Below are 22,481 nucleotides of genomic sequence, written 5' to 3'. Positions count from 1 at the left end.
CAAAGGACCTGACTGGTTGGGCACATAATTTCCCTAGGGCTGAATGTCTCAAATGAGGTTCAGGAAGCTCATTTTTTGAAGTGTTTATAGATGTGTCTAGTAGTAGTCTTCCCTTTCAGATAAGATTGGGACACCCTGTATACATCATTCCCTTCTTGACAGTGCAGTCTTGTGAGCAGCTCTGGGAAGTCCTGATGGGAATGTTCTGTCCCCTTCACGAAACACCTGTTAGTGTTACACAGTTGATCATTTTGGGCTGCAAGCAGCGCATTTTGGCAAAAATGAGCAGAGATGGGGAACTGTAAGGAAGAAAAGAGGAAATTTGCAGAATGAGCAGAGATGGGGAACTGTTAGGAAGAAAAGAGGAAATTTGCAGAAGTAAGAACTGAACAGGCAGGCCTCTGGGAAGAAGGGATGTGAGCAGTGAGAGCTGGAATGTCCTGCCCGGGCTGTAGGGAATGGGGGAGGGGTCCTAAAGGAGGAGTAGGATCGGCTCTTTCTGGATGATTCCCACAGCTGCTGTGTGAGCTTCAGTTCAGTTCAGTCGCTCTGTCGTGTCCCACTCTTTGCGACCCCATGAATCGCAGCACGCCAGGCCTCCCTGTCCATCACCAACTCCCGGAGTTCACTCAGACTCACATCCATCAAGTCCGTGATGCCATCCAGCCATCTCATCCTCTGCCGTGCCCTTCTCCTCCTGCCCCCAATCCCTCCCAGCATCAGAGTCTTTTCCAGTGAGTCAACTCTTCACATGAAGTGGCCAAAGTACTGGAGTTTCAGCTTCAGCATCATTCCCTCCAAGGAAATCTCAGGGCTGATCTCCTTCAGAATGGACTGGTTGGAGTTCCTTGCAGTCCAAGGGACTCTCGAGAGTCTTCTCCAACACCACAGTTCAAAAGCATCAATTCTTCAGCGCTCAGCCTTCTTCACAGTCCAACTCACATCCATATGTGACCACTGGAAAAATCATAGCCTTGACTAGACAGACCTTTGTTGGCAAAGTAATGTCTCTGCTTTTGAATATGCTATCTAGGTTGGTCATAACTTTCCTTCCAAGGAGTAAGCATCTTTTAATTTCATGGCTGCAATCACCATCTGCAGTGATTTTGGAGCCCAAAAATAAAGTCTGACACTGTTTCCCCGTCTGTTTCGCATGAAGTGATGGGACTGGATGCCATGATCTTAGTTTTCTGAATGTTGAGCTTTAAGCCAACTTTTTCACTCTCCTCTTTCATCAAGAGGCTTTTTAATTCCTTTTCACTTTCTGCCATAAGGGTGGTGTCATCTACGTATCAGAGGTTATTGAGCTTAGTGCTTCCCTGATTACTATTAAATAATGCCAGGTCATAGGAAAAGATGGAAAATCCCTTGTGCAGTGAAGCTTGTAACTCAATCCCCAGACCTAGAAGAATTTTTTAAAAAGGATGAATTATCTCAAAACATAATTGTAAAATTCTACATAAAATATTGGCAAATCAAAATCTAGCATGACTGACTAGGGTTTGTTTCAAGAATGGTTCAGTGCCACACAATTTCTGTTAACAGGTTAGAGGGGAAAGATCTATGGTTTTAGCAATTGGTGCTGAAAAGCAGTTAAAAAAAAAAAAATTCTCAGTAAAAATTCTATGGATAAAACATTACTGGTATTTGCATTGCGTTTCCTTTGTGCTGGCCCGGATTCATTCACATAATAAGTAATAATACCGGTGAGTTAGAAGATGAGAAAATGTAGTAGGAGAAATGCTAGGGAGAAAAATACAATTTTGCATATGATGAGTGTGTACCTAAAAAAACAAGTTCATGTGTGCTACTTTTTAAAAACAACAGGGGAGTGGGCAAAGTTAGGGTAAAATCAAACAAAATACAAAAAAAGAGTAACTTCTCCCCTCTGTCTCACTCTCCCCGCAGCATTATCTGACATGTTTTAGCGGCACCATTGCAGTGCCCTTTCTGCTGGCCGACGCCATGTGTGTGGGATATGACCAGTGGGCCACCAGCCAGCTCATTGGGACCATTTTCTTCTGCGTGGGAATCACGACTTTGCTGCAGACTACTTTTGGATGCAGGTGAGATTGGGGCACTAAATTGGGAATGCTGACGTGCCCGTGAGGCGTTGTGCACATTCACCTAGGGCTGCTTGGAAGGACTGACTGGAGTATGGGGAAGCGTGGCCTAGTGGCATTTGCCTTGCCTCTCCCCAGCCCTGTCGTGTTTCTTCTCTAGGTGGGTGGCACCACTTCCTGACCAGTTGTGCAGGCTGGAACTCAGCTCCTTCCATCCCACCAGCTGGCAGGGCAAGTGTTCCCTCTAGTACTCTGTCACTTCCCCCAATTCCTGAAGTTCAGACCTGGACTGTGTTCTGCTAGGTTTCCAGGTGGTTTCCCTGCCTCCAAGGCTACTCTCTGCCCCGCTCTGTGTGCCACCCTGGTGTCATTTTTTCAATGTTTTCATCTTCCTGGGTGCTAGGAGGCTACAGCCTTACTCCCTGTTTAAAAACTGGGATGTGCCCACCCTGTGGGCGTCTCCTTGTTCTCTGTCCCACCGCCCTTCCAGGTATGTCCCTGCGCCCTGCAGTCTCCTTCCGTGCACTCCCCAAGAAATGAGCTCCTCCTCAAGCCCGCTGTGCTGTCTTCCCTGTGCTTGTGCTCCCATGCAGCCTTCCAGTCTTGGCTTGTTCCTCTTCTCTCTGAAGCACCCTTGACTTCCCAATGCCTCCGTTGTTCTCTCTGAATTCCCACACATGCGTCTTGTGTATGTTCTTCTAATGTGACTCTTATTCCACTTTGTCCTTTTTTGTTTGTGTCTTTTCTTGCTGAATTGTGTTTCCGCAAAGTGCACTTTGCATCCCCAGGCCCCAGCTTACATGGATATGGAGCTGGCATAGGAAGGAAAAGAACTGTCTTCTTTTACCTTCTCCTGCAGTCTTGCTTTGTCCCCTCCTGTCCCCTTCTTCCACTCTCTTCACATTCAGCCTTTTCCTTTACCCTAGGATGTTGCCCAAGGGGTGGAGCCTGTGGCCACAGGACTAACCTCAGGGCAAGGACAGCGGAGTAAATGTATAAGTTATGTCTCTCCCTGCTAGGGAAGTGGGAGCAAACACAGAGGCCCTGCTAGGGAAGTGGGAGCAAACTCAGAGGGCAACGAAGGCAGCCTGGTAATCATGGACTGTATTCAGTGAGTCAGAATCCTCAGAACAACCTTCACTTAAGGGGACAGGAGAATATGGGAAGGACAATGTTAGGGCATTTTGATTGGCAGCTTAAGCAATGTCCTCAATATGACAGCTCCATAGCAGGTCTGATGATGGAAGGAAGGCTGAAAGGGCTGGCCAGCCCCTGGGGTGCTCAAATCCCCAGCCCCTGCAGGACTGCCTGAAGCCACCATGCTGAGCAGATCCCTTACCTCAGAAAGGAGGGTCGTCTTAGGGGACCCCTGAGGGAAAGGCAGCGTGTTACTGACCTGTTAGGGGAAGGAGATGTATTTGGACGCTCCAGAGAGGACTTGATTAAATTTTTTAGTGCTCAGGTAGTTAAACTTGGCTGACAGTATCTTTCATTCTTTTGTTATAGCATTCAAGATTTTGTGTTTCAAAGCCAGGGTGGTTTAGAAAGTTTTTATTGGCTGACTCAAGGGCCTTACCTTATACATGGGGAACTGGTTCTCTGGGGAAATACTTGTTTTCTAAACAGCTAGCTCATCAGAGAACTTCTAGCACAAATCATCTATAAATTTAGGCAGTGTCTCTAGTTGAGAATTGTTGGTTGACTTGAAGAGGAAATGAAAGACGTGTTTACTGTGGTATGGCAAGTACCAGGTACAGCTCTGCCCTGGCCTCATATCAGGAAGGCTACGCCTGACTCTACTTCCCTCTTTGTGCTAACACAACAGCACCTTTTTCTTGCCTGGGATCCTTGCCTCGAAGTTCCCATCTAGTAGGGAAAAAGTGAGAAGGCACTTAGTAGCTTGGTTTCCAACTCCTTAAAGCCACAAGCTGTTGTTGATACGTTCTTTTAAGTTTTGTCCAGCATATATTTGAGGGCCTGCTGTGTGACGGCAAGCCCAGATGATGAGGTGTATGAGAGGCATTTCCCTCCCTACTTAATTGGTCACCACCTCTGAGGTTGTTTGTTTGCTGTATCCCATGTCCCCTGTTTGTTTGCAATATCTCATCTCCCCCACCCCCTGCATCTCCCTGTGCTTCACCCTTTTCTGTTAAAACTCTTAACTCCTCTTTTCCCAACTTCCCCTTGTTTCACTGTGCCTGAAGAGGCAGGGCTACCCCTTCCAGCTGAATCACCTCTCAGATTCTTGCCCCCCAGTCTCCTGTGGCTTTTGTGAAAGAAGAGCAGAGATCTCAAGAATGGCCAAATACCACACTCCCCTAGTATTTCCAGCAGACCAAGGTTGACACTCAGACCTCAGTAGAGTGGGGACCCACCCCTGGTACTCAGACACCCAGTACTTGGACTCAGAACGGGTCAGGGTTAAGCATCCCTGAGTCTATTCCAGGGATGTCTATTCAGCAGAGTCAGAGCAGCAGCATTGCCAGTGTTGGTTAAAATCAAGTTGTTGACCATTGTAATGATAAAACTGTAATCCCATGGACAGTCAGAATCTACAGTTCCCAATAAAGCGTTAGCTCATGCCACATGGCAAATGATGGTTTCTTTGCCGTTCGCACATGGGGGAGTAAAATGAGTCCATATGAGGAGTTAGAGAGACCTATGCAGTGTTATAACTGTGGACAGAAGACCTCTCCAGCTCCCAGTTTGCTTTTGTGAAAATAATAGGAGGCTCTTCCTAAGGTGTCCTGTGGATGACATTTGCCGTCATTGTGTGTTTGTAGATTATTATATTATATGCTTCTTTCTAAAATACATTTGAAAAGTGACAAGAGTATGAATAATATAGAAAACCTTCTAATTCTGCTGCTTACTGACATAGACCCTCATCGTCGATTTTGAATTGTCATGTTTACAGACTTGTGCATTTACTTTCTGATCACAAGAGAATCAAACAAACAGATAAAGCAGTTGGGGCCGTGGAAATACAAGGGTGGGACAGTGCAAAAGAAAGGCAGACGTGGCCAAGAGTGGAATTTATTCCCAGTATCACAGCCTTAAGGATTGCAGGTGGCCTCTGCATGTTTGTTGGTGTTAGCAGTTCACACTCATTTCCTTAGGTGGAGAGCTGCAGAAGAAAAAGGTTTTCATGTTCAGCTATCATGATTTCTAGGGCAGATTTTCAGACTTTTCTAACTGAGTGGTTTGCCATGTGTGTCTGAGTTCTGTCTGTTTCTTTGTGTGTTTGCCTGACTCCCATGTAGTACCCAGAACTCCCCTGCACTGAATGTCATGGGTATATGGGACCTAGAGACCAGTGATGGCCCATGCCTCTGAGGGATAGGGCCTTTATTGTGAGGAAGCCAAAACCATAATTGCAGGTCTAGAGCAGGGGAAGGAAGTGTAACCATTTCCATTCTCTGGGCTCTGGCCAGGTCATCCTTGCTCCACATTTCACATGGGTGTGCTGAAGAGTGGCCTGCTGTTTCTGGAAAGTTGTTTCATTGCATAAAAATAACCAACAGTGATACGGAAAAAGTGAGAGTGAAACAGAGGTGTGCCTTTACAAACCTGAACCATGAGCTTGCAGTGCCAGCTTTATGATACTATGTCAAAAATACTCCTTTGGAGGTCTGTTTTCCATGAGCTGGGCTGGCTAAGGCCACAGAAAATGTGTCTGATGCAGCACGTGCTGCAGACCCTCCTTCCTTCCCTGAACGTGTCCCCTGGCATGAACGTGGTTTCCTTTCCTCCAGAGATCATGACTTGTTTTGGAATGGAGATCATGTGTCTCAGCACCAGCTGTGTGACTTCTGTGGCTTCAGTGCTTCCCAGAGCCTCTGCCTGTTGGGGATGGGATGTTTCTGTTACAGCTGCTTCTTTCATCCCCTTCCTTCCATCCAACGTTTTCCTTCTTCCTTCTTTCCTTTGACTTTGGTCCCCTGCACTTGGCTTTTAACAAGGTTTTTATTGCTCAGTGCCCTTGAGTAAGGTTTCAGCAGTTCTCATTCTGGTTGATTTCAATCCACCTTTCCCCTTGAGGTCTTTGTAGGAATTAGTGCAAAACCTTTAAAATCCCATGAGCGGGGGCAAGAGTCAGAGTCTCCCAACCCAGGTGTTAACCAGCCCGCAGCAGCCATGCCTCCCTGGCTTTGGGGAGGACTCAGTCAATGCATCACTTTGGCTGCCATTGTCTTTTCCATCAGAGACCAAGCCTGGGTAGCAACTCTGAGCTTCCCAGAGTCCCTGCCCTTGACTGCAGGTGTTAGTGCATAGCTGGGGATGAAGGAGAGCCCTCTGGGATGGACTCTGCCCTTTGCACATCATGCTGACCTTTTCTGACCTTCCCTAAGGTGTGCAGGTGCTGTGTTTGGGGACCACATCCAGTTCCTCTTGGAGTCCTTTCTGTCAGCTTTCCAGAAAAAGACAAAATTGCAGGCTGAGAGGCCCTTTCCTTGAGAGCCTCTCCTGGCTATAATAGGCCTGCTGGAGACTCACAGAACTTTCCTTTGCTGAGAAAAGGTAGATTTTGGCTAAGACAGTAGCTAGCACAGCAGCCTGACAACTCTAACAGAGTTGTCTGTCCTGAGATCCCCTGTTTTTCACCTCCTTGGGTTCCAAGGCTGGTTCATATTGTGTGCTCACTAACTAGGGGGTGGCTCCAGGATACTTCAGGATCTCAAGTCAGAGGCTTTGAACTCTTAACTGTTGTTAATATTTAGAAGAATGGAGAGATGCAGTGCTTAGATTGGGGTTTGGGAGACTTGGATTTCCCTCACATTCTTTCTCTGTATATGTATTTTTGCTGGGGTATATATGCAACTTTTTGAATTAATTGAGAGTTGAAGGCAGAATGGTGATGGCTCACTCCTAAATACTCTCCTAGAGATGAGGGTCTCTCGTGTAACTATTTACCACACCTGATAAATTTGAGTCATATCATCTAATACTCAATCTATGTTTAATTACCCTAGTTGTCCCTAAAATATCTGTTACGGCTATCCTGGCCACCTCTCTGAACCAGGATCCAGTTAAGTTTGTATGGTGCATTTGTTGTGTTTCTGTGGTCTGATACATTTTTCTTCCACATGATCTACTTTTTTTTTTACGTAATGATTAAAGGTTTTATTTGGCAGGAAGATACGTAATAATTCTAACCATACATAAACATAACAACAATGCTCAAGATATGGAAGTCAAGAACTAATAGAACTATAAAAAGAAATAGAGAAATACACTATCATAGTGGAAGATGTCAACCTTTTTGTTTTAAATTGAGGTCTGTTTGACCTATAACACTGTGTCAGTTCAGAGTTGATATTTCTATACATTAAAAAATGATTGCCACAATAAGTCTAGTTACCATTTGTCACCCTACAAAACTATTACAATTTTTATTGACTATAAAATTGTGATTATTTTATTTATTGACTCCTGCTGTATAGTGCATCCTAGGTGACATTTATTTTATAACTGGAAGTTTATACTTCTTTAACTCCTTCACATGTTTTACTCATCCCCTCCACCCTCTACCTCTAATGATCACCAGTTTTTTCTGTATCTATGAATCTATTTCTGTTTTGTTATGTTTGTTCATTTATTTTGATTTTTATGTGTTCACTGATAGATGAATGGATGAAGATGTGGTTTATATATATATACACACAATGGAATACTACTCATCTATAAAAAAGAATGAAACCTTACTATTTGTGACAACATGCATGAACCTAGAGCATGTTATACTAAGTAAATAAGTCAGATAGAGGAAGACAAATATTATATGTTTCTACTTATAGGTAGAATTTAAAAATCAAAATACATGGTCCTCTTTTTAAAGAGTCCAGGGCAGTTGTCTTGTTGAACATCCCATGGTCTGAATATGTCTAATTGTGGTATTTGATTTGTTCCACAGTTCTAAACTGGGAGATGGGGCCAAAGGCACGGTTGATTCCGAATGAACATTTTTGCCAGCATTACTGTATAGATGATAGTGAGTGTATCATGTTAAGTAGGTTCTTAATAGCAAGTTGTAGGTTTTTCCTGCCTCCACGTGTAAAAAAAAAAAATATATATATATATATATATATATATATATATATATATATATACATACACTATTTAACTCAAAAAATTTTAGGTGGTATATTAAAAACATGGGCATGAGTGAAAAACTGGAGGTCACTACCTTGGAGAAAGAGGGGAGCTTTGCGTGGCTCCCCTCACCAGCTATGTAGTGGGGCTTTGGCTTCAGAGGTGACATCACTCCCATTTCACTGTTTACCAGCTGTCTAGCTTTTTAAAAACATTTATTTGTTTCGCTGCCTTGGGGCTTTGTTGCGGCATGCGGGCTCTTCATTTCGGAACACAGGATATTTTGTTGTGGCGGGTGCACTTCTGTAGTTACAGCAAGCGGGCTTAGTTGCTCTGTGGCATGTGGGATCTTAGTTACCCAACCAGGATTCAAACCCACATGCTCTGCATTGGAAGGTGGATTCTTAACCCCTGGATCACCAGGGAAGTCCTCAGCTGTGTGGCTTTAGCTAGTTGACTGGTCTCAAAGTCCCTTCTCTCCTCTCTAAAATGGTAGTAGTATTAAAGTTGTTAGTAAGCATCAAATAAGATAATATCGGGCACCTGTCCACTCTTGCCTGTTGGTACTTATTATTTTAGTGGCCCCTCAGAAGGGTGTGTAAGGTGAGGCAGATAAGGGTGCACCTGCCTTGGGGCACCAAGTCTGGAACACCAAATGGAGCAGCTTGTGCTTGATGACACGGCAGGGGTTGAGTGTGCTCCTTGGCCACGCAACCACTGGTGAACTCCTTCAACTCTAGCTTTTCTGAGTGGGCTCCCCCTTCAGTTAGCCTGTTGTTTCTCTGCTAATATTTCTGATGCTTCAGATGACTAGGAGACTAAGTCCTCTTATATGTGGGGTTAAAGATTCCCCATATAAAGTAAAAATAAAAATTAAAAATAAGTAAATAAATAAAGATTCCCCATAATCTTTTTTTCTTTGACTGTCACATCTCACTTACCCCTTATGTTTCCACGTGTTCTAAAATGCACGTCCTCTTCCTCATGGCCCACTGACTCTCCCTTTTATCCTTCCTTTTCAGGCAGGTGGACTGCCTGACAAAAGCTGCACCAGGAGCAGCTGAACCACAGATAGAGCTTCTCGTCAAATACCCAGAGTGAAGCTCTTTTCTTTTTCTTTTTTAATTTTGTGTTTTTTGTAACTATTTGACATAACTAGTATTTTAAGGAATCATCTACGCCATTTCTCCTCCAAGAAAGACACTGTATAGACAAAAAAATTTTTAAGTCAATCTATTGAAGGGTAATTGACATAGAGTAAAATTTGCCTTTTTTCCTGTGCATAGTTAGATGAATTTTTATTCATGTGTACAGTCACTTAATTACCACCACAGCCAATAGATACAGCATTGTCCACATCAAAGAATTCCCTCGTGCTTCTCTGTGACTGACTAGATAGTTATGTAATAAACTTTTGACTTAAAATAGTTAATACTATCATGCTTGAAAAAGAGGTTATCTAAATTGGACCCAGCCAGGCCCCCTACATTCCTGTGCTCTGTCTGGACAAAGCCTCCTGCTGGGAGAATAGCCAGTTGACTGGTTTCTATTGAGGTCCCCCAGGAGTGTGTCTAACTGAAAGTGTTAACTGAGCTAATTCATATACTTTTGATATTTACATATAAGACCAGAATATCATGGACATGAAGATAAACGTTAGACTTGCCTTTAGTTAAGAGTTTTCTTTGAATCAACTCAAAATGGATTAGAAATCCAAATGCAAGAAATGTGAAACCATATAACTATTAGAATAAAACCAGGTGAATTCCTTTATAACTTGAGTAGGGAAAGAGTTTTAAAATAGGACTCAAACTCAAGAGTCAATAAAAGGATGAAAATATAATGCCATTAACTGTTTAAAAATTTTAAGCTTTGCATTGTAAAAAATATTTTAAAATGGCAAACTGGGGAAAATATTTGTAATACAGGTAAGTTCTAATATCTCTAATTGGGGCTTCCCAGATGGCTCAGTGGCAAAGAATCTGCCTGCCAATGCAGGAGACTCAGGTTTGATCCCTGGGTCAAGAAGATCCCCGTGGAGAAAGAAATGGCAACCCAATCCAGTATTCTTGCCTGGTAAATCCCATGGACGGAGGCTGGCAGGCTACAGTCCATGGGGTCACAAAAGAGTTGGACACAATTTAGCAACTAAACAACAATGTGTCTAATACAGAAAGAACTCTTACAGTCAAAGTTAAAAATATATATATAGAAAAAGCAAAAGACACAATAGACAATTCTCAAAAAAGCTATATGATGGCCCTTCATCATAGGAAAGGATCAAATTGACTTTATAATAAGAGAAGTACGAACTAAATCTACTCTGAGACACCATTTGTCTCCTTTGTCAATTGACAAAAAATAATTTTGACAAGCCACTCTGATGGCAAAACTGAGAGAACGGGCATTGTTACACGTTGCTCTCAGGAGTGTGTGGCTCAGACAGTATAGAATCAGCCTGCAATACAGAAGACCTGAGTTCGATCCCTGGGTTGGGAAGATTCCTTGGAGAAGGGAATGGCTACCCTCTCCAATATTCTTCCCTGGAGAATTCCATGAAAGAGGAGTCTGGCGGGCTACAGTCCATGGGGTTTCAAAGAGCTGGACATGACTGACTGACACTTTCACTTTTTCAGAAACTAAATCTACCCGAAGACACAATTTGTCTTGTCAATTAACAAAAATAATTTTAACACGCCCCTCTGATGGAAAAACTGTAGGAGAACAGCCACTGTTACGTGCTGCTGTCAGGAATGAAAATAGTTCAGTGCCTATGAGGAGGGGCGTTAACAGTATTGAGTGCACATATGCGTTTACCATTCGAACTAACAGTCCTACTGCTAGAAATTTACCCTGCAGATATGCTCCCACAAATGCAAAATAAATGCAGAAAGTTTTTTTTATTGCTGTGTAATTTGTAATGACAAAATAGTTAACACAACTTAAATGTCCATATGTAGGAGACTATCATACATCACAGTGAATGCAGCTCTGAGAAAGAATAAAGAAGATCTTCCTGAACTGGTATAGAGTAAGTTCTAAGGATATATTGGAAAAAGCAAGTTGTAAAACAGTGTGTATGTTTGAAGAAATAAGGATAAGTTAGAAATTAATAAAAATGGTTAATGATAAGTGAGATTTGGAGGGTGGAGGTGATAGGAATGGGAGTGACCATATATTTTATGGTTTTATTTTAAAACCATAAAATATTCGACATGTTCAAAACATAAACTCTAAAAGGATGAAGAAACACAAATTCTAAAATTGAATACAAACAGAAACAAGTGAACCTATGACAAATTGCTGGTCACATGGGAAAAGAATTCATTCATAGACTTTAGAACATAGTACTTTGCACACTCTGAATGAAATATATTCTAAAGGAAGAAAAAAAGAGAAACCTTAAACTTTCACTTCGGTTCAGTTGCTCAGTCCTGTCCGACTCTTTGCGACCCCATGAACCGCAGCACGCCAGGCCTCCCTGTCCATCACCAACTCCCAGAGTCTACCCAAACCCATGTTCATTGAGTCGTGATGCCATCCAGCCATCTCATCCTCTGTCGTCCCCTTCTCCTCCTGCCTTCAATCTTTCCCAGCATCAAGGTCTTTTCAAATGAATCAGCTCTTTGCATCAGGTGGCCAAAGTATTGGAGTTTCAGCTTCAGCCTTAAACTTAGTAGTCTTGTTAGTAGTGACATTGGTATAATTCTGGAACTGTGGTGCTTTGGGCAAATTTGGGACAGTTTATATTAAAAGGAATAGTCATGGAAGTGTGTTATTAAACTGAATAAAAAATGAGTCCATGTGTTTATGATGATATTTTCTTTTTGGACAAAAAGAAAAGCTCTTTACAAAAGGACACTAAGGGACCTCCCTGGTGGTCCAGTGGCTAAAACTCCGAGCTCCTAATGCAGGGGGTCTGGGTCCAATCCCTGGTCAGGGAACTAGATCCCACATGCTGTACCTAAGACCTGGCACAGCCAAATAAATAAAAGCATTTAAAAACAATCAAACAAACAAAAACCAAAAGGACACTTAATTAATATCAATGGAATGATAAAATTAAAAATTATACTTTTTAAGCCACACTGTAAGAATGTTAATAAGCTAGTGAGAATATAATATTTGTACAATTTAAGAATCACCTTATAGATAATTTATTCATTGCAAAAGGAAGAGGTACTTTTAAAATGGAGAGTTCCGGTAGTCACTACCCTGACCAAGTTTTCTTACCTCCTGGGACAGCCTGACAGGCCTCCTGATGTGATGCTATAAAAAAGGTATGACACCTGAGCAGTCTTTGCCAAAAGTATTTGAAAGTGAAGGTCGCTCAGTCATGTCCGACTCTTTGTGACCCCATGGACTATACAGTCCATGGAATTCTCCAGGCTGCAATACTGGAGTGGGTAGCCGTTCCCTTCTCCAGGGGATCTTCCCAACCCAGGGATCAAACCGAGGTCTTGCGCATTGCAGGCAGATTCTTTACCAGCTGAGCCACCAAGGAAGTCCAAGAATACTGGAGTGCGTAGCCTATCCATTTCTCTAGTGGATCTTCCCCACCCAGGAATCAAACTGGGAGTCTATCTCTTCTCCAGGTGATCTTCACCACCCAGGAATCGAACCGGGGTCTCCTGCATTGCAGGCGATTCTTTACCAGCTGAGCTATCAGAGAAGATATGACACCTGAACAGTCTTTGCCAAAAATGTTTAGCCTGACTCCAAATATGATGCACAATAACCAGCTGCAGTGTAGAAACTGTGATTGGATATAAGCACTTTTATAAACAATTAAGGACTTCTGTGATGGTCTAGTGACAGATTTCACCTTCTAATGCAAGGGGTGCAAGTTTGATCCCTGACTGGGGAACTAAGGTCCCACATGCCTTTGGCCAAAAAAATCCAAAAAATGTAAAACAGAAGCAATATTGCAACAAATTCAGTAAAGACTTAAAAAATGGTCCACATTAAAAAAAAATCTTAAAATAATTTGGGGAATTTAAGTATGGCCTAACTATTAGGCCTTGTTATTAAAATTCATGTCCCCTTTCTTGGGTGTGATTACGGGGCAGGGGGCAATAATGTGGGAGGATTTATTTATTCTTAAGAGATGCCTGCTGAAGTGTTTGTGTAGAGGACTCCATGCCCACAAGCTCCTTTTCAGCAGTCCGGCAGATACATACATACATGTAGGTGTAGTAAACAGTATGGAAATATTTCCAATTAAGAAAAGAATATTCTCTGAGACATTGTATTTTGCTTTTCTTAAGGCCAAACTTGCAGTTGTGCTGCAGTTTAGATTCAAGTAAATGTTTACTTGGTGATGAAAGTTTTTGTTACAAACTTGATTTCTTTCTTGGTAAATGGAGGAAGCCAGGCACAGAGTGTAGTCTCTGGGCTGTTGAATTATGTGTTTGCTTTATTCATTTTCATTAAATGGTTTAGTTCTGGGCAGATGCATTTCATCCCTTCTTGGTGCTGCTTGTGGGACTGTTCCCTTAAACTTTTTGATACCTTTTCCTTGATGGCACTGTGGAGGACTGCCAGCCTCTGGGGCATGGGAGAGTTACCTGATTTTATCTTGAAAATCCATGCACATTCAACACTCTACTCTCTCTACCCAGTGCCTTTAATCTTAAAAAATTTCTCCCCCAAATTTGTAGTTAAAATCAACATGGCAGAAAGACATAACCTCTTATTTCTAGTTTAATAAAATTCCTCTCGAAAGATATTTGTCAATAACACCTTCAATTCATTAATTACTAAGCGAAAGTTAGTCTGGGGGTCCAGTGATGGATAAGCAGGCTCAGTTCCTACTGTCAGGGTGATACCACCCCCTTGGGGAGATAAGCAGGTTAGCAGTAGGGAGCTCTTCAACACAGAGGCTTCAGTGCTGTGAAGGGAGCTATAGAGGCCGAACCCTGACATGGGCAGGCTGGTCATCTGAACGGCCACCACAGGATGGGCGGAGTCAGTGAAACAAGGACCACTAACCAGAGCTATGTCACAGCCTCTTGGAATGCCTTGAGAATAGTTTTGGAGTTAAGGTCAACTTTTGCATGTTCCCCCCAGAAGTGATCCTTTCAGAGCAAGGTTCTTCACTAGTTTTCCTCTTGTTTACAAGAAGATTGCAAGGCATTTGCTCTTTGATCCCCTCTGACCTTCACCATACCAATTCCCACCCACAGTAAAGTATCTGCAATTCTTTAAGGATTTCTGGGTCTGCTTTGTGGCTCTCATTTGCATCTATACTCCTCTGCGTGGATTACTAACCTCTTGCTTATGGGCCAAAGTACTTATTGTCCTTTAATAAGATAATAGACTCCCATGGCGTCTTGCACGTCTCCCTCACTACCCTTCATGTATATCCATGATAGATAATCTCTTTCACACAACAGAAACCCCTCAAGGGCCCAGGGGTGGTTTTTCCCATTGTCTCATCTTTTTATAAGTGTGCCTGTGTCAAGCAGACACCCAGGAAGTGTTCATCAAGAGACCAAAATGATAAATCCCTTCATCTGGCATAGGGGTTGTCTTCGTTGCCTAGTGCATCAGCCTCACCCAGAAGTAATTATTCAAAATGCAGATTCAGAGACTCCACCTGAGACTCTGATTAACTTGGACTGAGTGAGATGAAGAAATGCTCATTTTTTAACCAGCGCCGCCCCCCACCCCACGCCAGAGAATCATGAAGCAGTTCCCTGGCAACTTGGGGAGTAACTTGTAGAAATCATGGCCAGAATGTCCTAAGTAGGGGAGTGTGTTATAGATCCTTAGTAGAGCCAAGAATAGTTCCTGGAGGAGATGGTATTTTCTGTGTCCTTTAAATACTGAATAGAAATGGAGCTTTAGAAATGAATTGATAACCGAAGAGATAAGCAAAGGCTCGGAGGTAAGAACATAGACTACTTGCCTGGAGTGCAAGTGTGTGACATGATGGGTGAGAGACTAGACTGGGAAATGGATTCAGGTCAGCTGGATGCTCAAGAAGAAATGAGGCACTTCCAGCAGAGTTTTGAACAAAGTAAGAACTTGTGTGGGGCTTGTTAGGTTCTTTTTCTCTCCTGGGGCTACAAAATCTGCTCAGATTTTCTTAATGACATCTGCTACTGCTGCTGAGTCACTTCAGTCGTGTCCAACTCTGAGCGACCCCATAGACAGCAGCCTACCAGGCTCCACCGTCCCTGGGATTCTCCAGGCAAGAACACTGGAGTGGGTTGCCATTTCCTTCTCCAATCCATGAAAGTAAAAAGTGAAAGTGAAGTCGCTCAGCTTAATGACATCTAGTTAACACTTTATTAACTTCTAAAATGTCTACTAAAAAATAAATTCTGCATTTTTGGGGTATCTTCACATATTTAAGATATACTTTCCCTGTAGTCAAGGTTAGCAATTTTATTTTTTCTGTAGTGTGTTAACCAGTGAATATTTTAGGCTTTGTGTTCCCTGTTGTAACTATTCAGCTCTACCCATTGAAGCATAAAAGTAGGCACAGACAGCTCATGAATGAGTGAGGGTGGTGGCTGTGTCCCAGTGAAACTTTACTCATAAAAACAGGTGGTTTTCCAACTCCTCGTGTAAAGAAAAGCACAGTTTAATTTGTTTCATTTCCAGTCATCAGTACAGAATAAAAGAGCAGACAGTCCCATCTGCTTGGAGAGCCCAGGGATCTGAAGTTTAGGTGATTGTACGGGGAAAGAGCCTCAGCTACCTCAGAATAGTGTGTACCAGCTCTGTATTTGTAAAGCGGTTCTATGTCCTTCAGCCAGAGGCACTGTTTCTCAATCCAGTTACTGGATCACTCAGGGCGAGGACGAACTGTCAGCTCAGAGGAGAGCCTGGCTGGGTTCCTATCCTACTGGCCAGGACACTGATTCAAGGCTGCTTAGGAGTATTTTAAGAATGATCTAGATATCTGAAAGTTCCAAACCCTGCAAACCAAAGGGCTAGTTTCATATTTTACCCTCAAAATAATGTTAAAGATAATGATTGAGTTCCTCTGTTAGCCCATTAGAACCACTTTAATACAACTCCAGTGGAAAATACTCTATTATACTCTAATAATAAAGAACAAAATCTTTTGAATTTGAGTAGCACCAGTGTTCATAAAATCAATATGAATTATCTAGAATGTAATTGAATGATGGTATCTGAGGATCTCTGCATTTAGTTTGACAGTGTAGGCAGGATATTTAAAAGAATCTACAAGTTTTCTGGGTCCTTTAGAAATAAGGGTATAAGCGCTTGAGTATTTTTTATGATTAAACAGAATATTTTATCTACTGTTGATTTGTAACTTACAGTTTTCCTTTTTCTCAATAGATAGATAACTAACGTAATCTTAATGCTTATCCCCAGTGATTCATGGCAGTTTTTGACTTACAAAATGGAACGACAGGGGGAGATAGGTTTTCTCCCATGATAACCAATAAGAATTTGAAAGGGAGGAGGATGGTAAAATAGAAGAGGTACATTGATGTTTATTAAGGAGCTCACAAGCTCAGCAGGACAGAGACACCCAAATGCCTGCGTTCCCCCCACCAAGGGGAAAGGTGGTAATGTCAGGGGCTGGTGTTGGGGTGCTGGCACTGACTACAGAGCTCCCCTAGAACCTACCCTGGGGCTCCCTGGGGAGAGAGCATTAGGGGGGGAGAACGGAGAAGCCAGCGTCCCTGGCTGCATGGCCGAGGATATCTTTGCAGACTGGGGCTTTTTTTCCAGGTGTGCCTGCGTTTACTCATGTGCTGTTTGTCTGTGGAAAAGACTGTTAAGCTGTCAAATAGTGAACTACCTCGGTAGTTCCTGATGCCGTGATCATGGTTTTGGTCTCGTTTCTTTTAGGTTACCCCTGTTTCAGGCCAGTGCTTTTGCATTTCTGGCCCCTGCTCGAGCCATCCTGTCTTTAGATAAATGGAAATGTAACACCACAGGTAATTGCAGTTATTTCCACATATGTCATTGGGGTCCTTTAATGCAGGTGATAGAAGGGAGGCCTGGATGTGCTGCCCCCAGCAGTGATAAATCCTTTCTGGAATCAGGCACGGAACACAACCAACAAAACAGCTTAGAATACTCCAATCTGTGGATCGTTTTTCTGTCTCTCTCTGTATCCACTCATTCATCCCTACCCCCAGAGCAAGTAAGGACCAGGAAAGGACCTCATTCCTCTGTGCTAGTGAAATTGATAAATATGGAAACAGAATAGAAAAATATTTGTGCTGTTTTTCTGCCTCTTTCTTTCAGTGGGTTTTATGAACCACCAGTAGTCACTCTCTTTGCTGCATCAGCATCCTTTCTCTGAAACATCTTTGCTTTTTAAGGATCTGGCTGCTTTGGTTTTCTACAAATGACTTTCATTCCACCTGCTATCCTCCTCATAGTGATTGCAAAGATCCTTAAATAACCCTTAAGGTCAGGAAGAGATCAGATAGGGGATTTGAGGAAAGCAGACAGACCTGTTGTACTCTCAAAATACTGTTAAATTTTTAGGTTCTAGGAGCAGAATTTTCTAGCCCTTATTTCCTTCCTTGCTCCTAGGAGTTACTTTGTGACCACTGATTTGATTTAGGAAAAGAAAAAGGGCCTCAGTTTTATCTAGGTTTTTAAAACCTCAGTCAGGGAACCTTGCTGTTGGTCATTTCAATGAGCTGCTTGCAAAGGTTGGTCTTTGTATGAGACTGGAACTAGCAGTGTGTATCATCAGTTCAGTCAGCTTCTGAGAAACCAGGAGCTCTTGTTGGTGAATAAATTTGGTTATATTAGTGATAGGGAATCCACCTTTCAGTATGATATGCTAGATTGTTGTAACTTAAATTTTAGGGTTGGGTATTTATACAGATATACTTAGAACAGGGAGGAAATTCTTCTTTAAAAGAGTAAAATGAATATGTCCCGTCAAACATCAGTGTCACTCCAAGAAAAATTTTGTCTTTGTTTTTGTTTTCAAGATGTTTCGGTTGCCAATGGAACAACAGAGCTGTTACACACAGAACACATCTGGTATCCCCGAATACGCGAGGTAAATGATGAGCATTGTCTACTTACGGCTTCTTTGTGTTTCTTATTTTCAGTGTTGGTCATGCCCAGTATATTGCAGTTGCTTACACTAAGCTCTTTTTTTTTTCCAGCTACTGATATGTTCATTTGTGCTGTGAAATTCAATTTAGATGACATTGCTATAAAATAAAGCATGTAGAAATGCTTTGTGACACCAGACAGTATTGTTTCTTGCCCTCTTTTCTGTCTTTCTTTCTCTTCCTCCTCTCCTATGCCACCACAGACCTGTCTGCTTACACCCTCCAGCATAACCAGCCGAGGGACATGGCTCCCTTTGGAGGGAGCCACAGAGTTGATAGGTTGCAAAACTATTTATTCTTGCCTCAGCGTTTGTCTGTGTTGGTTGAAGGAATTAAAGCCATTTGTCTGCTTCAGTGCATTTGAATAGAATAGGGTATGGGAGTCCTTAGATACAAAGAATGACTGACATTTTACCCAGATCTTCCAAAACGTGTAAAACCATTCACCATTAGTTTAGAATTAACACAGATATGACCATTCTGTACAAAAGAAATACACCTTTAGAATTTTTGTCAGTAACACTACCTTTTAAATGTCCTGCAGAAGCTTACTTCTTAAAGTCAAGAATCTTTGTACTGCATTGTACCTTTGAGGCTTGTTTTGAATGTCGTGTCTTAAATGGGAATGATAAGTTACATCTGTCTCGGTCAGTGGAATAGGCAAACTGATTTTGTGTCCAGTGCCCATTTTGGTAATACTCATACATGGTCATACTTAGGTTTGCTAGGTCCCAATCATACCCACTCGTATCTTTAGGGTTTCCCAGGAATTTCTCAGCTATGTCATGCCTATTTTATAATAGCTTGATACCTTACAGAATTATCAGTTGTGGTTGCAGGTGGCATTTAGAGTGTGTGATTTATAAGCAGCTTGCTCTTACGTCTGTGTCCTCTCTTGCTCCAGATCCAGGGAGCCATCATCATGTCCTCATTGATAGAAGTGGTCATCGGCCTCCTAGGCCTGCCTGGGGCTCTGCTGAAATACATCGGGCCCCTGACCATCACACCCACGGTAGCCCTCATTGGCCTCTCTGGTTTCCAGGCAGCAGGAGAGAGAGCAGGGAAGCACTGGGGCATCGCCATGCTGTAAGTGTTCCAAGACCACTCAGGAGTGGGCAGAAAAAATCTCCTTCCTTCCCAGCACTGAGGGACAGCTTCTCCTTCCTTCGCAGCACTGAGGGACAGCTTCTTTGAATGTTTTGAACATGTATACAGACATTAGGAGATATGTAAGATTAGTCTGACAGTTTATTTGTTTCATGCCAGGGAATTATTAAAGTGCCATGCAGTCGAGGTATCCTAAAGATTGGGAGGGTTGTAAGGTTTTAAACTTTGAGAAAGGAGTAAGATGGTGTTGCCATTAACTCTTGACTTTCGGAGTCATGCCAAGTCTCATACATGGAAATTGAAATACCAAGAAGCTGAATCCTTTAAATGAGACTCAAAAATACTTCCAGACTGGCAGGAGACAGAGCTGTGACCTGCAGTGTTGGCATCAAGGGTGATGTCGCTTTCAGGTCAGACAGCTCTGCATACCTGTCACAAAGCTGTCATTTCTGCCAAAGTCCTGCTGGTCGGTGCCAGTCCTTTCGCACAGTACTTGAAGTGAATTAAATATGTCACTTATCCCTTTTTTCTGTAATGTCAGTAAAGACATTCAGAACTTTATAAGATTGATTGTTAAGAGCCACAGCTTTCTGCGTACCACAGTTAGAACCCACAGTCTCTGCATATCTCTGTAGAGCATATGTAAGAGTTGACCACCTCATAGGAAATGATTCTAAGACTCTAGAATTTTAGCAGTCAGATTTCTTAAAAAATTAAGTAACACAAGAGGATTTCTAATTTTTTTGTTTTGTGAAAACTTCTGTAATTATTCAATTAAAAACAGTATTTATTGAGCCTACATATCATGCTTTACATAACTCTGGTTGTATATATTATAAATTAAGGTAGGTACCAGTGTTATCCCTATTTAACAAGTAAAGAAATCCAGGGACAAAGATACAGTGTTAGTTTTTCAGGGTCACACAGTTAGCCAGGATGCTTTTCAAAACCCAAATAGTCTGACTTGAACTTAACCCGTAACACTTAATTCTGACTCTCTGTTAGAATGTGGTTCACAAATAAAGTGAATCCTTACATAATTATAATCCATATATCATTATAAATTAAAGTATAAGAAAATATCCAGTTTTGTTCTTAGTTTTCTCATTGCAGCAAAGGTTGTCAATATTTCCATATCAGGATGGGTGTGTTGAAGGCACGTGAGAATGTTCACTCAGTGAAATGCAGTAGGTTCCAAAAAGGAGAAATTGTGTTTACTGTCTTGCTGTAAACTTTAGGAACCAATAACAAAAGAATGACTAAAACCCCCAAACCACTTAGAAGCAAGAGAATACCATTATAAATAACTCAGAAAAGAACTCCAAACTTTACAATTGACGACAGTTTAGAAAATGATGATAACAGGACTAGTCACACTTATTGAACAGTCAGTTCTCAAGAAGAGTCAAATAAAAATGAAGAGCTTATCTTCAGAAATGAGAAAAACAGGATGAAAAATGAGCACAGTTAAAGCAGGGGAAAACATTGGTAGAGATACAAAAAATATGCTAGCAAAGTAATGCTTAAGATCCTTCAACCTAGTCTTTAATGGTATGTGAACTGAGAGCTTCCAGATGTACAAGCTGGATTTAGAAAAGGCAGAGGAACCAGAGATCAAATTGCCAGCATCCACTGGGTCATAGGAAAAGTTAGAGAATTCCGGAAAATACCTGCTTTATTGATTATATTAAAGTCCTTGACCGTGTAGATCACAACAAACTGTGGAAAATTCTTAAAGAGACGGAAATACCAGACCTCCTTACCTGCTACTTGCCTCCTGCGAACCTGTTTGCAGATCAAGAAGCAACAGTTAGAACTGGACATGGAAAAATGGACTGGTTCAAAATTGGGAAAGCAGTACGTCGAGGCTTATTTAAAATCACCCTGCTTTTTAAAAAGCAGAGATGTTACTTTGCCTACAAAGGTCTGTATAATCAAAACTATGGTTTTTCCAGTAGTCATGAACAGATGTGGGAGCTGGACATAAAAAAAGGCTGAGTGCTGAAGAACTGATGCTTTTGAACTATGGTGCTGGAGAAGATGCTTGAGAGCCCCTTGGACTGTAGGAGATCCTAAAGGAAGTCAACCCTGAATATTATCTGGAAGAATGACGCTGAAGCTGAAGGTCCAACACTTTGGTCACCTGATAAGAAGAGCTGGCTCATTGGAAAAGGCCCTGATGCTGGGAAGGACTGAAGGCAGGAGGAGAAGGGGACAACAGAGGATGAGCTGGTTGGATGGCATCATCGACTCAGTGGTCGTGAGTTTGAGCAAACTCTGGGAGATGATGAGGGATAGGGAGGCATGGCATGCTGCATTCCATGGAGATGCAAAGAGTCAGACACAACTGAGCAACTGAACAACAAAATAAAAAATAGGAAACAAATAGAAGTGATGCGTGCCAAAGCTTGTTTTTTGGAAAATGGCAAACATAAGGATAGACTTCGGGCAGGGCTAATTAAGGTAAGAAGGGAATGCACACACAAAGCAGTGATAAGACTTAGCTCTAGGGAGGATGAGTTAGATCTAGGTTTTTATTTATATATATATATAGAATAGGTGGTTTTCCAGCTGTTTTTTTGGTAAATAATCAAAACTGACCCCTGCTCCCCCAGACCTCTGGATGTTGGGGCTCCTCAGAATTTGGTCCTGGGCCTCCTTCTGTCTCCGTTCTCTTCCTCTGGGGTATCTCATCGAGTTCATGGCATCAGCAGACATGCATTTTGCTGGTGGGCTCCACATGAACCTGTAACATGGACCTCTAAACTCAAGACTTTCAGATCGAACCCCTAACTTACCCTGTCCATTTGCTGTTACACAAGACACCTCAAACGTTAAAGTAAAGGAAGAAAACTCCAGCTTCTGACTCCCTCCTTCCCCTTAAACCATTTCCTTCTGAGGTCATCCTCGTAGTAGCACAGGTGCTTAAGCCAGAAGCCCTGCAGTGATCCTTTGTTCTTCACGTCCTCATTCACCATGCACAACCCATCATTCTCTCCTACCTCCAGAAAAAAGTCCTGATCCTATCCTTGGTCGTCATTGCCACAGCACTCAGCCATCACTTCCAAACTGGTCTCCGGTTTATTTTTTTCTCCCTTACTGTGCATTGTCAGTCCTATAAAATGCTTAATCATTATCTCTTCAA

At 42.2% G+C, this 22,481-nt stretch overlaps 1 protein-coding gene across 1 annotated transcript in view; it reads left to right on the top strand.

Annotated features, from left to right (window-relative positions):
- SLC23A2 (solute carrier family 23 member 2) overlaps positions 1-22,481 on the top strand; it is a 139,156-nt gene that overhangs the window by 87,116 nt on the left and 29,559 nt on the right. The window contains exons 5-8 of the mRNA XM_018057363.1: positions 1,909-2,066; positions 16,995-17,083; positions 18,101-18,171; positions 19,134-19,315. Of these exons, the coding sequence (XP_017912852.1) occupies positions 1,909-2,066; positions 16,995-17,083; positions 18,101-18,171; positions 19,134-19,315 (500 nt within the window). The remainder of the gene's footprint in view (positions 1-1,908; positions 2,067-16,994; positions 17,084-18,100; positions 18,172-19,133; positions 19,316-22,481) is intronic.

The sequence above is a fragment of the Capra hircus genome, chromosome 13 (genome assembly GCF_001704415.2).
Source record: "Capra hircus breed San Clemente chromosome 13, ASM170441v1, whole genome shotgun sequence".
NCBI classification, from domain to species: Eukaryota; Metazoa; Chordata; class Mammalia; order Artiodactyla; family Bovidae; genus Capra; species Capra hircus.
The sequence above is the reverse complement of the archived record's forward strand: the minus strand, read 5'-3'. Positions and strand labels throughout refer to the sequence as shown.